The sequence below is a fragment of the Brachyhypopomus gauderio genome, chromosome 3 (assembly GCF_052324685.1).
Source record: "Brachyhypopomus gauderio isolate BG-103 chromosome 3, BGAUD_0.2, whole genome shotgun sequence".
Classification (NCBI taxonomy): domain Eukaryota; kingdom Metazoa; phylum Chordata; class Actinopteri; order Gymnotiformes; family Hypopomidae; genus Brachyhypopomus; species Brachyhypopomus gauderio.
This window is the reverse complement of record NC_135213.1, coordinates 31,123,649-31,137,366: the sequence shown is the minus strand read 5'-3', so window position 1 is coordinate 31,137,366 and position 13,718 is coordinate 31,123,649. Positions and strand designations below refer to the sequence as shown.

The 13,718-nt window shown below is 43.0% G+C and overlaps 1 protein-coding gene across 2 annotated transcripts in view; it reads left to right on the top strand.

Annotated features, from left to right (window-relative positions):
• LOC143509160 (tetratricopeptide repeat protein 28-like) overlaps positions 1 to 13,718 on the top strand; it is a 116,312-nt gene that overhangs the window by 74,936 nt on the left and 27,658 nt on the right. For both annotated transcript variants that reach the window (XM_076997595.1, XM_076997596.1), the window contains exon 5: positions 8,371 to 8,878. In XM_076997595.1, coding sequence (XP_076853710.1) covers positions 8,371 to 8,878 — 508 coding nt within the window. The remainder of the gene's footprint in view (positions 1 to 8,370; positions 8,879 to 13,718) is intronic.

The window sequence follows — 13,718 nt, the reverse complement described above, 5'->3', positions numbered from 1 at the left end:
AATTAAATCCAACCAACTAGATCCTGTAACCTTTATTAGTGCTTTCAGTCAGGTTTCTGCTCATTGTGTGGTAGTGAGATTGCCTTTCTTACTCATAAAGGAGCTTGTTCTCTCTGGTGATGTTGGGTTTCTTAGCGTCCGCTTTCTCCAGTGTTTTCTCCAGCGTCGCTGCTGCCTTTGATACAGTCAACATGACATTCTCCTTTTCCATCTTTAAACCCACACAGGGATGTCCAAAATTATGCCAGCCTGATTTAGATCCAACCTCTCAAACAGATAACATTCTGTGCCCTTAGGAAAGGAATCTCACATAATCCCTGTCCCCCAAGATGTTCCACAAGGATAGATTCTTGGTCCCTTTTATTTATCATGTATATATTCCCTCTTGGTGTCATTGTATGCCATCATGGATTCTAATTTCCCTTTTATGTAGATGACATGCAAATCTTTTAGGACTAAACTTTTCACTCTTCCCTTCTATGACTTTCTTTCTAAAACTTTCTGAATCTTAATTGTGACAAGACTAAATTCATGAACATAACTTCGAAAACTACATTTTGGGAAAGCTGTCTTTATATTGTTATTAATGATATCCCTCTGTCTCCCTCTTCCTTGGCATTCCTTATACATGACTCTTGTCTTAGCCTGATATAAACTAAAACTGACTCTTAGTGCCTTCATTATATTTCTCACCTCGGCTCTCAGGGTGCTAAAACTTTCATTCTTGCCATCATAAACTGTCAGCTTGACTACTGCAGTTCACTTTTTTGCTGGTGTTCTTTTAAAATATCTGCAGCTGCAGTATGTCCAGAACTCTTCTAGATTGCTCACTCACATTCGTATTATTCAACAGCTACACTGACTTCCCAGTGCATGCTGTATAGAGTTTGAAATATTCATTTGCACCCACAAAGCACTCTGTGGCCTTGTTCCCATGTGCTTATAAATGAATTCCATCTATACACTCCCCAGGATGTCTAGATCACTCAGTGTTGTTGTTTCAATTTAGCTCTGCACTTCCCAAACATATCCATGCCTCCTTCACAACAAATGTCAAAACACCTTTTCACATAGCAAATAAACACATGAGCCCTCAGCGATCACTCTCCTGACAAAGCCTCTTTTAGTTGTATTTGTTCTAGTAGTTGGCCTTTGTGTCTTAAATTAACTCATCATCATTAGTTTCTGTTTTTTATTACTTATCTGTTAGATTATTTATGTATTTCAATGATTTCTTACAATTAAAAAGCAGCAGAGTCTTAATTGTCTTTTTAACAGTGCTGAGTATATCAGTGAATAGCAGACCTGAAAGGAGCTAGAAGTTTCCAGAGCTTCGGGCTGCGGTAGCTAGAATCAGCCTCTGCACTCTTCAGCAGGGTTTCAGGTTCGAACAGCTAGTTAGAATGTAATGATATAGCAACATCTGTCTGCTATATCACTGAGGTAAGAGGGACCACAACCATTTACACAATAAAAACTAAGAGGTTATATATAATAAACATGTGTATGTGTGTGTGTGTAAGGATTCGGCTGAAGAACATTTTGAGATATCCACAAGTTCAGATAAATCCACAAGTATACAGTCTAAGAGGGAATTAATAGATCAGCATCAGGTGCGAATCACAGAGCTGTGCATCATCTGTGTATTCATAATTATCATTTTACATGTTGTTTTTATTGTCCATCTTTGATAAGCATAAACAAACAAACTGACGATGCAGCAAATAACATCTCTTAATCACGGCTCTGGGAATGTGCAAGGCAGGTGCAGGGTTGAGCCACTTGAACCTTGGCGAGCAGACACAGGGACAGTCTCTCTCTCTCTCTCTCTCTCTCTCTCTCAGCTTAAATAGTGAGAGTACCTGATGGGGAACAGATGAAAGGAGATGTTGGTAATGTGGTGATTGAGACTGAGGAGTGGCTGTGTGTTTGGGGGCGTGGCTCTGTGTGTGTGGGAGTGGCTGTGTGGGTATGGGCGTGCCCCTGTGTGGTTGGCATCTATAGACTGAGTAACAAGGGGCCCAGTTTTGACACCTGTAGTATCCCTCACAATACAGTGCTGCGGTCTGAAGCATTGCTCAGAGTGATACAGTATTTATGACTTCTTAAATAAACCATTTTAAAATAGTTATTACTTTAAGCAAAGCTGTTTAAATTGTGTAGTAGTTCCTTAAACCAAATTGAAATTAATTATTAAACGATTATTAACATCAAGGTGATGGGTTAATTAAATGTAGACGACCTTCTTTATTATGAACCCACCCCCTCACCACCACCACTGTCACATGGCCCCGCCTCCCTCCTGTCAGTCATGTCTTCTGTTTTGTTCTCCATGTGATTGTGTGCCTTTTATTTTGAAATTCCTAGTTGTCTCTGTCTTCACACCCCTGCCTTGTGGGGCAGTCATGGCCTGGTGGTAGGGAACTGGTCTTGTGACCGGAGGGTTGTGGGTTCGATTCCCAGACCTGAGGTCATGACTGAGGTGCCCTTGAGCAAGACACCTAACCCCAACCGCTCCCCGGGGGCCGGGCTAGGGCTGCCCACCGCTCTGGGCACGTGTGATCCACAGCCCCCTAGTAATCACTAGTGTGTGTGTGTGTGTGTGTGTGTGATCTAACTGCACAGATGGGTTAAAAGCGGAGGACAAATTTCGATTGCGGTGAACAAAAATCACAATTGACAAAAATATGGCACATTTACACATTTGTTCTCCGCCACTTGTTATTGCTTTCTGGTGTGTCTTGTTGGGTTCCTTGTTTAGTCAGTGTATTTAAGTCCTGTGTTTATTCTCTTGTATTGTTGGTTATTGTAAGTACTGCTAGTTTGTATGCTGTTTGCAATCTTGAGCTTCTTTCATAACCCTTGCTTCTCTAGCCTGTATGTATCATAAGATAAGATAAGATAAGATATTCCTTTATTAATCCCTCAGCGGGGAAATTTGCATTGTTACAGCAGCAGAGAATAGTGTCAGGAAATACAGAGAAATAAATAAAGAGTATAAATATATATGCAATGTATGTGGTTCTAAACAGTTATGGTTATTGCACATCCCCAGTTTTAGAAGTATAGTTCTCTTTTAGAAGTACTTGGTGTGTGTCACGTTGAGGACCCCGGCCCCTCCCCTTTGGGCGTGTGTCAACGTTGTCCACGTGCTTTGTCTGCGTCAGTGGAATTCCGTGGTGATGACTATGTCGTGTGAATAATGTGTCTCACCTGTGAATCGTCTCGTAATCACGTGGGGCTAATGTGGTTTGTCTATTTAATGTGCGCTCGCGCAGTGTCCTGTGCTCGTCGTTGTCTATGGTTTACACGTTGCTGTGTGAATGTGAATGTTCTACGTGCGCTATTGCGCAATCTCTGTGTTTTCCGTGCGCTAAAATAAAAGTGACGTCGAAAGACAAGGATTTCGTGTCTCGTCCTTCGTCCAGCCCCGAGTGTCACAGTGTGATTTTGGTTTCTCTAGTTGTTTGTTCATATCTTTCTTTCTCTTTAGCCATGTCTCCCCAGTTCTTTCTGTTAGTGTTATTAGGTTCCTATGGTTGGTGTTGTTTGATTGTTCTTAGTGTCAGGTCTGTGTGCTCTGTGTAAGTTTATTAGTTTTGTTAATAAATCTTTGCACCGTCCGCACTTGCGTCCAGCCCCATTTGTCTGTCCTATGTCTATCCTATTATCCTTCCTCTCAGTTGCTCTTAACTTGATCCCTCCCATTTCTGCACATTAATTATCATTATTATCATATCATCATATAATTTGTGTTTTTGAGGTTACAGGGCATGTAATCACTTTGATTTACACTTTGAATCACTTTGTATGCGTTTACATATTTAAACTTGTTTTTAAGCTTAGCATAAGTGTATTGCAAGTGTTCCTTACAAATCATTTGGGTGAGGTGTGGTGTATAGGTCATACTCCTCCCTTATTTATGCTATAAAGGTTTGTTTACTCTGGATTGTGCTGATATGATGCTGTTGAGGATTCTTTTGTTGGGTAATGGATTGTCATATTTGTCGATTGATTTTAAATTTGTCCTGTAGAGACTGTGCTTGTTTGGGATATCCAGCCAGCGATATCCCTGATCTCAGGATAGAACATAATATATGAGCCATATATACTGTAATAATATATACTATAATAATATATACTATATATGAGCCAAGCAGCCCAGTGAGACGCCAGCACACATCTGCATTCTATGAAGAGCACAGCACATGTTCAAAATGACACTGACACATATGTATTTTCTGTCATTTTTTATTTTTTTGGCTAACTCAACTTTGAAGAACCTAGTTTAAGAATGTGGCCACTACTAAAAATGGGAAACTGCATCCAAGGTGACTTCTACCAGTTCCACAAATGATGCCAACCCTGTTTATCATCGCTTATAATTTCTTTAGCTGGAGGGAAGGAATGTTCATAAAGCTGGACTCGTGGCTCCAGTGCAGTGCCATATCTGATTACACGGAGACTTGGACCACTGTACGCAGCCTGTACTCATACTGCAGTCCCCATGGGTCTGTATAGACCCTGGTACCCAACTCTTTTACGGCACCCTGGCGTTACCACAAAAACGACTTACTTCTATATACCAAGCATATTAGAAATCAAAAGGAACAAAACCTAGCAGTCTTTCTATCTCTTTTTATGCAATTCTGTACTCAAACTCAACTGTATAACTATGGCTGCTTTTATAATCAGTGAGACAGCTGCAGGCAGCTCCAAAGCCAAGTCTGATGAAGCCAGTTGTTAGTGCTAGCAAGCGCAATGCTCTCCACTGGGATATCGTAGCATTGGATGAATATTCTCCAGACTCCTGGCTCAACTCGCCCAGCAGTGGGGAAGCAGTTGCTCCTTCTGCTGTCTCAGTGTGACCTTGCCTGCTTCAATGACTTCCTTAGCCAACACCTGCTGATCACGTGGGTTTGTGTGCCTAACAGCAGCAGGCTAAGCTCCTAGCCGCCGGCGCTGCCGCTACGCAAGCCCGCCTTTGTCGTGCTGGAAAAGGCACAAACGCTGATGGAGTGATTTATGAGACGGGATCTTTTCTTTACCGGATCAGATCGAAAAGCTGGAAAATCGCTCACTCAACAACCAGCCAAACAAGTCCTGGAGAAGATTCTCAACATTTTTTGGAACAAGGTGGATAATATCTCAGAAAAATGTATGTGCTCAGAAAAGATATCAGTGACTGGGACATTTCTCATAACTGTAGCCTCTTGAAGTATTATGTGCACCCAGCTGAGAGTTACAAGCATGAGTTAGTGATATCTGTTATACTTGGACACAAAGGCAGTTAAGAGGCTTTCTGCATTGCATCAAGCCAGTCAGCTGAAGTTCTTTTCACAGAATAAGACAACACATGGAGTCCATTAATGCTGCATTACTTACTGTGCACATGTTTGCATCAGAGTAACACTGTATGATCCATGTGGAGTACACTAGATTAAGCAGTAGCTACTTTGCTTACTCAGATGTTGTGGGACATTTGCTATTTCGATACAAAAAGGGACTAGCAAAAAGCCAAGTCTTGAAAAAAGACTGGAGAAGATAACAGGAAATCAGCAGATAAAATAAAGGTCTGATTCAAACTCCTCAAACACTGTTTACTTTTGTAAGTGTCTCCACTGGGCTCTTGAAGCCCTCTCTTCTCTCGTACAGCCCTGATGAGCCCCGGCCTTGTTTAACTTACATTAGGAGCCCCTCAGCAGGAAAGTAATGCCGATAAAGGCCAGCAGTTCATCTACAGTTTATAGATACTGACAGCTGGATTAATCAAATGAGCTGGAGATGGGTTGAGCCATGTAAACAAAATGATGTCCATGTGCACTGATGTAATGAGATACAGGGAGGATTCTTGAGGACAATGAGGTAAATCACATAGTAAAAACTTTGCCGTGAAGTTCATTCATTCCTGAGGAGAGAGTGTTGATTTCCTTCTGTGAATCACTCATACAGCCAACTACATCTATCTAGTGGCAACTTTCAAATAGCTCTAAATGAGAGAAATCCTTTCACAAAATTTGTGAGTGCTGTGTGTTTATTTTAATGAATAAAACACACACTGTCAAGGTGATAGTTTGGGTTTATGTACAATACTATAGTAAATACTATACCAAAAGTGACAGATTTCAGCCATCTATGTCTACCAAAACCAAATTAGAAAGTGTGGTATTCAATTGAAGACGTCTTGTGTAACATCTTTACTAAGGGCGTACTCACACTAGGCACGGTTTGCTTGTTCCGTGCTGGGGCCCGGTTATCCCCCCTCCCCACTCCCCCGCTGGCCTGCACTCACACTCGCTTCAGCAACCCGGCCCGAGCACGCTTACGTCATCACAACGCCGCTTTATTTGGAAAAAAGCGCGCTCGCACAACACTATAGAGTTCACGATTCTCTTTTTATTGTATTTTTGGAGTCGTTTTGGGAGTGCAGAAACACGGTGCAAGCACAGATTTATCGATAATTTAACACAACGATTGTCTGCTAATCGCTTTGCCGCTATGACTGTTTAACGTGAGCGTCGCATCACTGATGTCATGTTTGAGTTCCAGCGAACCAATCAGACGAGGCACCAAGCGGGCCCGGGCACGGATAGCGCTCACACTAGAAGCGAACCGTGCCCGAGTCCACATGAATCGTGCCCTGGCCCACCTCTTCAAAGCGGGCCCGAGCACGGTTAACTGATCCGGGCCCGGGCACGGTTGGAGCGCTCACACTAGCCAAACGAACCGTGCTTCGGCAGGCAACCGTGCCCGGGCCCGGATCACAGAGCCTAGTGTGAGTACGCCCTAAATTTCGTGAACCTATTGTTGCTGGTTTGGGAAGCAGAGCTCAGCTCAGCAGCGTGAAGGTCCAGAAGGAGGTGGAGGAGCTGCAAAAAGTCCCGTTTACCAGTACTTTTTAAATTGTTGTTGTTGTTGTTGTTTGTTGTTTGCTTAGGGAGTGGCATAGGCTTAGTCAATGTGGCATGTGTTCAGAAGGCACACATAATTGAACTGCCTGAGATACAGTATCAGGAAAACATGAAACGAGTTGTGACGAGGGGTAATTGCCAGCTTTGGGCTGTGTAATGTTATTTCAAGCCTTTTAAGTACAGCACACTGCTGGAAGTCCTTATTGGTGTAAGTAATTGGTTCCAGGTTTCATGAAGCCTGCAAAATGAATGGAAAAATGTGCATGTTGTCTGATGGATCTTTTTTTATGTAATCTGTTTACCGTAGTGCGTTTGAGATTAGCAACATAAAAGATCGAGTTATTTACATGCGGGTGCAAGGAATCATGTACTTTAAAATATTTAGCCACATAAAATATTTATCTTATCAAGTCATACATTAAATCTCTATATGTATGTCACTGTAGATAACAGTTTGTCAAATGCTGGGAATATGTAAATGTGTAGACGTTTCATAGTGACAGCCATAGTGCTGTTTTGCTCATAGAACCTTTCTTAAATTTTATGAAAAAAAAATAAAATCATAACTTGTAATGGGACTCATCTGGTTGTACATGTGATGGCCGTATTTCCTGTAATATGTTGTTGTAAAACACTCCTGTGTTAGCTTTCTAGCATTTATTGTATGGTAATATTTCAGTGAACAGACAATGAACAAGCTAGTCTATGTTTCCCAGAAAGACTGTCTGTTTTACCTGGTATTTGTCCAAAGTCTTCATTTCCGAGGCTTTCTCTGGAGCAGTTGTCGTCCAACCCCAGCTGTCCTGAAACCCCAGCTGTTGATCTAAAAGATAAACAACATATAGTCTAGCCATGATCACCACAAGATTTAAGTTTGTGAATGTACACATTCTTGCTTATTAGTACCCACTTTTTGACCGTATTAGCTGCAGAAGCTATACAGATTGGTCTGTGGCTATAAATAGCATACAGTATGACTTGAGATTTCAATTGAAGCCCGAATGCACTGACCGGTGTAAATGAAAATCTTTCCTCAGCTCTTGTACTGACTCCCCATCAACAAAGACAGCAGAGTGATTCTTCAATGCAATTAAAAAAAAAATCTCTACCTGATTAACCAAGTTTTGGTTTCTACTAACTGACATCTTTGAAACTTCATTGCTGCTGTGTTTATCAATATAGGAGTGCACCTCCTCCGCCCCAAGTGGGTAATTTAAAAAGATTTGAAATGTATGTGGTTGCTGTCTGGTCCCTTCACCGAATTCTCCTGCGGAGATCTGGAAAGTCTTTTTTTAATCTTGTGCCAACATATTTTCTTCACATGAAATACCTCATGGGTTGTTAGTAAGTAAAATGGTTGTAATAGCTCACAGCATCCTCAGCTAGTGTACTGTAATGTAGGTCATATGTGTTCTTTGCCAGGTCCTTAATTGACATTGTGTGTGGCTTCTCTTCCTAGGCCGCATCCTTGGCACTGTGTAGCCTGGGCCATGTCTACACCGCCATCGGCGACTACCCTAATGCGCTGGCCAGCCACAAGCAGGCCGTTTTGCTGGCCAAACAGTCTAAGGACCAGTTGTCAGAGGCACGCGAGCTGGGAAATATGGGGGCTGTCTACATCGCTATGGGTGACTTTGACAATGCTGTCCAGTGCCACGATCAGCACCTCACCATCGCCAAGGACCTGGAGAACAAGCGCGAGGAGTCTCGGGCATATAGCAACCTGGGGAGCGCCTATCATTATCACAGGAACTTTGACAAAGCCATGTCCTACCACACACGTGTCCTGGAACTGGCTCAGGAGCTGGAGGAGAAGGCCATAGAGATGAGGGCTTACGCCGGGCTGGGCCACGCCGCCCGGTGCATGCAGGATCTGGAGCGAGCCAAGCGCTACCACGAGCAGCAGCTGAACATGGCGGAGCAGCTGAAAGACCGGGCAGCTGAAGGCAGGGCCTCCTCCAATCTGGGTAAGAGCTTCCACGTGTCCGCTCAAAAGGCCGTTATGCTCATATTTGCACTTCAGTCGTTTGCAACAGCTTCAGTTTGATTGGAGAGTGGGTTGTAGTATTGTTATTGAGTTGGAACGGAAGCAGCGGGAAAGTTCACTAAGGAAACCGCTTTAACTTGACAGTGTGCTTGCCAAGGCAGGTGTGTTCCAGGTTGAAAAATATGCCCTCCTCACCCACAACATTTCTCTCCCTTTTCCTACAATTGACCTTTCGGTGACTACTGTTGTTGGGGCTTGTTGAAAACAGTAATGAGATTGGGCTTCAAGCCTATATCCTGCTCCAAAAATAAACACACAGTACGTGACCACTCCTCTTTCAGGAAGAGTTTTGACATGATTATCGCACACACAAGATCATCAGGATCCACTTCAGGGACCCACAGCCTAGCTGACATGGTTTTTTTAACCACTTCCTCCTTGACTTTGGAAAACAGTCCACTTCAGGCTCTCCTAGCCCTCTCAGTTAATGAAAACTCCCGACATGTTTGTCCCCTGACAAAAATGTACTGAGGCTGCTTGCCGGGTCGATGGCATGTCTTTGAGATATTCACAAGGTCATGAGAGACATCATGACAGAAAGGCAGGAATGGGAAAGTTATTATCCAAGAAGTGATAACTTCAGTAGTGTCCAAGGGCAGGAGCGGGCACTGGAAATCTCTCTGTGCCGGAGAACTCACACGGAGTGGCAAACGATTTCACTGCCAGCTCTGCATGCCTGTCAGACAGCTTTAGAACGAGCATCCACCTCTCTCCCCTGGTCCTCCTCAGCAGGGCACTGCCCATGCCAAACTCCTGTATACTTTGAAAGATGACCAAATTAAACCCCAGTCGACTACCCTCATAATGTCATTTATCTGCCTCCAGTTTCTTCTCACCTTCCGCTGAAGTCATAACACTTATTAATAATTCATGGCCCATGTCCAGTACTTCTCCCAGTGTGTATGTCCATATTATTGGGAATCGGGCTCTGGCTTTGCGCTTGTCGCCCAGGGTCCGTAATAGCTCACCTCCGTTAGTGCATTACGCTAATGAATTATGCATGTCCCTTTCCTTACATATGACAGTGCCTGGTGCCACATTCGTCTTTGGAATAAGGCTCTATTAGTAGGGGATGCTTTGCCTTTCGCGGCACTATCGCACACGTGCTTTGGAGTATTTGTGGCTGCACTTTCACACTGCCTGCCAGCTCTCTCACCTTCAGGGTTCGTCGCCTCATTTGCTTTTGAATGCCGTCCTCACTTTTCCCTTACAGACAAGCACCAGTTCCTGCATGGCCATGAAAACAAGACGTTGATACCTAGTGCGCCATACATAACATCTCTGCTGCACGATTGCATAATTAATTTTAGTTTTAAAACAAGTGTTTAAAACTAATGAGGTGTGAGCTAATTGCTGTATAAGTGATACCTACACCCTCCCACACCCACATGCACACAAACACACGCACACATGCACACACACACACACACACACACACACACACACACACACACACACACACATATACAGTATGTACGTATGTAAGCATCATAATATTTGTTGATGGCCTTTATTCAGTAGCTCCTTAGCTCCTCCTCTTACAAGTCTAACAAGCTCTTATTCTCTGTTGTTCCTGTCATTAAAGCGAGTTGTTTTATTTTACCTACAAAACATTTGAAATTTTGTTCTAACCATTAAAACATTCAGGTACTGTTCTAAAACATTACAAGGGTTATTACTGATAAGGTCTCAGGAGATATAAGCATAGATCTGACTTCTGAACAGCAAAATGAAATGCCAAATGTCTCTTCAGGCTTAACAGTGACAAAGGTAGCAGCAGTAGCATCATCACCAGCTGTCACCATAGAGACTATAGATTCACAAGGTCTCACTGTGCACCTACTGGAGACAAATTGAATTCAGATGAGATGACACATAGTCATCTTAGAATAATGAGATCCATTCATCTACTTCAGAACGTGCCGGAAAGTTCCTGTACCGCGCCTCAACAACATTTAAACCTCGTACTGTATAGCGATAACTCAATTTGTCCGAAATGGCACCTTAACTGTCACGGCGTAATACATAGCTGAGGTTTATATTTTCAAGGTCATGGTTTATGTTTTCAATAAAAGTGCAGTGGCCCTCTGTTTCCTTTTACTTTACGTATTACTATTCATAGCCTGACTTACCTCAAGGCCCACTGGCTGAATGGCTTTACTTTCTTTATACATACATAGGTGAGTCTGAACTGTAGCCTTATCTAATTTCAATGTTACTGCCATCATGAAACACATTCCAGTTAACCTTGAAGCTAGCCCTAATTCAGAAAGAAAGAGATCTAATTGCGTTCAGCGCCTTGACGTCTGCTCTCGGCACTAATGTGTGTAAGTGCCAGGGCAGGGCCCCGTGTCTGGGTATCTATGACTACCAGCCCTCTGACCATTCAACTGCCCCCCTGCTCACCCGCTGAATATTTATGAAGGCTCTTTACAGCTAATTGTATGCCCCCCTCCCTGTAGTTCCAGACTAGTCTGAATTAGAGGGGTTTGTGTGTGTGTGTGTGTGTGTGTGTGTGTGTGTGTGTGTGTGTGTGTGTGTGTGTGTGTGTGTGTGTGTGTGTGTATAAAAATCTGTCAGTAAAAGCATTTAGCTGATTGGGCTTTGTGACATACAATTATGTAATGGAGTTCAACCTTTTTGCGACATTTACTATAGGTGCATTAGGACAACCCTCCCACGGATTCTACATTGTGTACTGGTGTCTGAAAACTGAGCCTCTTCTACAGATGAATTCAGGCCTCATCTTAGGTCTTACATGAGGAGAATGTATTCCATATATTACACAAATGCACACATCTCCCTAGGTTATATTTATGGAATTTAGTAGATGTCTGTCTGTCTGTAAGTCTGCCTGTCTGTCTATGTATAATATGGGCTAATAGGCTACTGAAGACATCTGGAGCTTATATATATATATTTTGAGCATATGAGCCATCTTCAGTAACCTTTAGGATGGTCTCATCTGTAATAAATAAATAAAAACATAGACAGACAGCTAAATAAATACATAGACAGACAGTGCACACGTGTGTGTGTGTGTGTGTGTGTGTGTGTGTGTATATATATATATATATATATATATATATATATATATATATATATATATATATATATATATATATGCGCACTGAATTGCTTATGAGGTGGTTAAATACATATACTTAACCACCTTATAAGCAGCTTATAAGCAATTCAGCTCACCTATACAATAATGAATGACAATTCCATTTCTTTTTCTTCCCCTCACTTCTACACTATTACACCTCATCCTGAATCAGAGACCATGGTGTGAATCCCTCTTCCTTCCTCTCTGTAGTCTTTCTGTTCCCTCCTGCCATCTCCCACACCTCCTCTCCTCCCATCTCCCACACCTCCTCTCCTCCCATCTCCCACACCTCCTCTCCTCCCATCTCCCACACCTCCTCTCCTCCCATCGCCCCACCCGTCTCATCACCTCTTGACTCTAATATGGGCTGCCAGGCTGCCGGTAGCTGGTAGTGACTTGATGAATCGTTTAATTAGCTTGAAGAGGTGATTGGTGGAGGCTGGGGATGATGGAGATAATGGGGAAGGGGGGGTATGTCTGCCACCAGCACGACTCCCTTAATTACACTACTGCTGCTGGGCCCGAGACTGCTTATTTAGGGTGCGCCCTGCAGCGTTGGCGAGACAGTGTGTGTGTGTGTGTGTGTGTGGGTGGGTGTGTGTTGAGCGTGTGTGACAGTCTGAGAATGTACTGAGAAATCACTAACACAAAAAAAACCCCAAAGCAACAAGGAAACACAAGGGTCAGAAAATAAACTTTTACATAATAAATATTAAACAGTGAAAACAACACATAGGCCCCCCCCAGTATGAAGAGATGATTCAGTTGATTCAGTGTCGATGCAGTTGATTCAGATTCCTAAAGCAAAGTGAGAGAATAAAGAGAAGTAGGAGAGACAGGGCAGCAGAGACCCTGCTGTCTCTCCACTAGAGAGACTGTGAAATAAGTGGCATAGTTATTAAACTCCACCCCCCAGCAAGAGCAGCAAAGGGTATTTCCCATCAGCACCTCTATCGGTGTGCCGTTCCCAGTCAGCAGAGCAGCTTGAAGACCACAGCTCTGTGCTTCTCTTTTGTCTTCTTTGCCTCTCTGTGTGAAAATACTGAGTGGAGAAAGGAAATGTTTGTGGGTCTGACTCTGACATTTATGTGTGTGTGTGTGGAGGGTGGGGGGTGGGGGCATACACTCTCTAAACATTTAATTATTATGTGTGTCTGTGTGGGTGTGTGTACACTAAACAATTATTACATGTATTATACTTCTACTTGTATATGTTGAATTAACTTTAGTTTATCTATTTAAACCAATTGTCAGTGAAGCTTGTCTTTTATTTATGAAGCATCTTGATTTGAAGCATGTGTGAATGCTGTGTAAATAAACGTGCCTTCCTGTGCGTTGCCCAGGCAGGACTCAATAAAAGCCCGTTGTCAGGCCTGAGCAGCGTCTGAGTGTGGTAACCAGCACGTCTGCCTCACCTTCAGGCCTCTCCTAAATGATCCATGTCGAGAGAAAGGTCCCATCCTTAGACTTGCTGGATGAATTGACAGGGCTGGAGGCATCACTGCCTCTTCACCAAAATATTCCTTTATTAGGGAAGGGACATGGATGCCCTCAGGTATGAACCACACGCTAAAAATGATATGAGAACGTGCTTTTCTGAGGCGGCATTTATTATTCATTATTGAGTGCATGCACCCTCTAGTCAGCAATA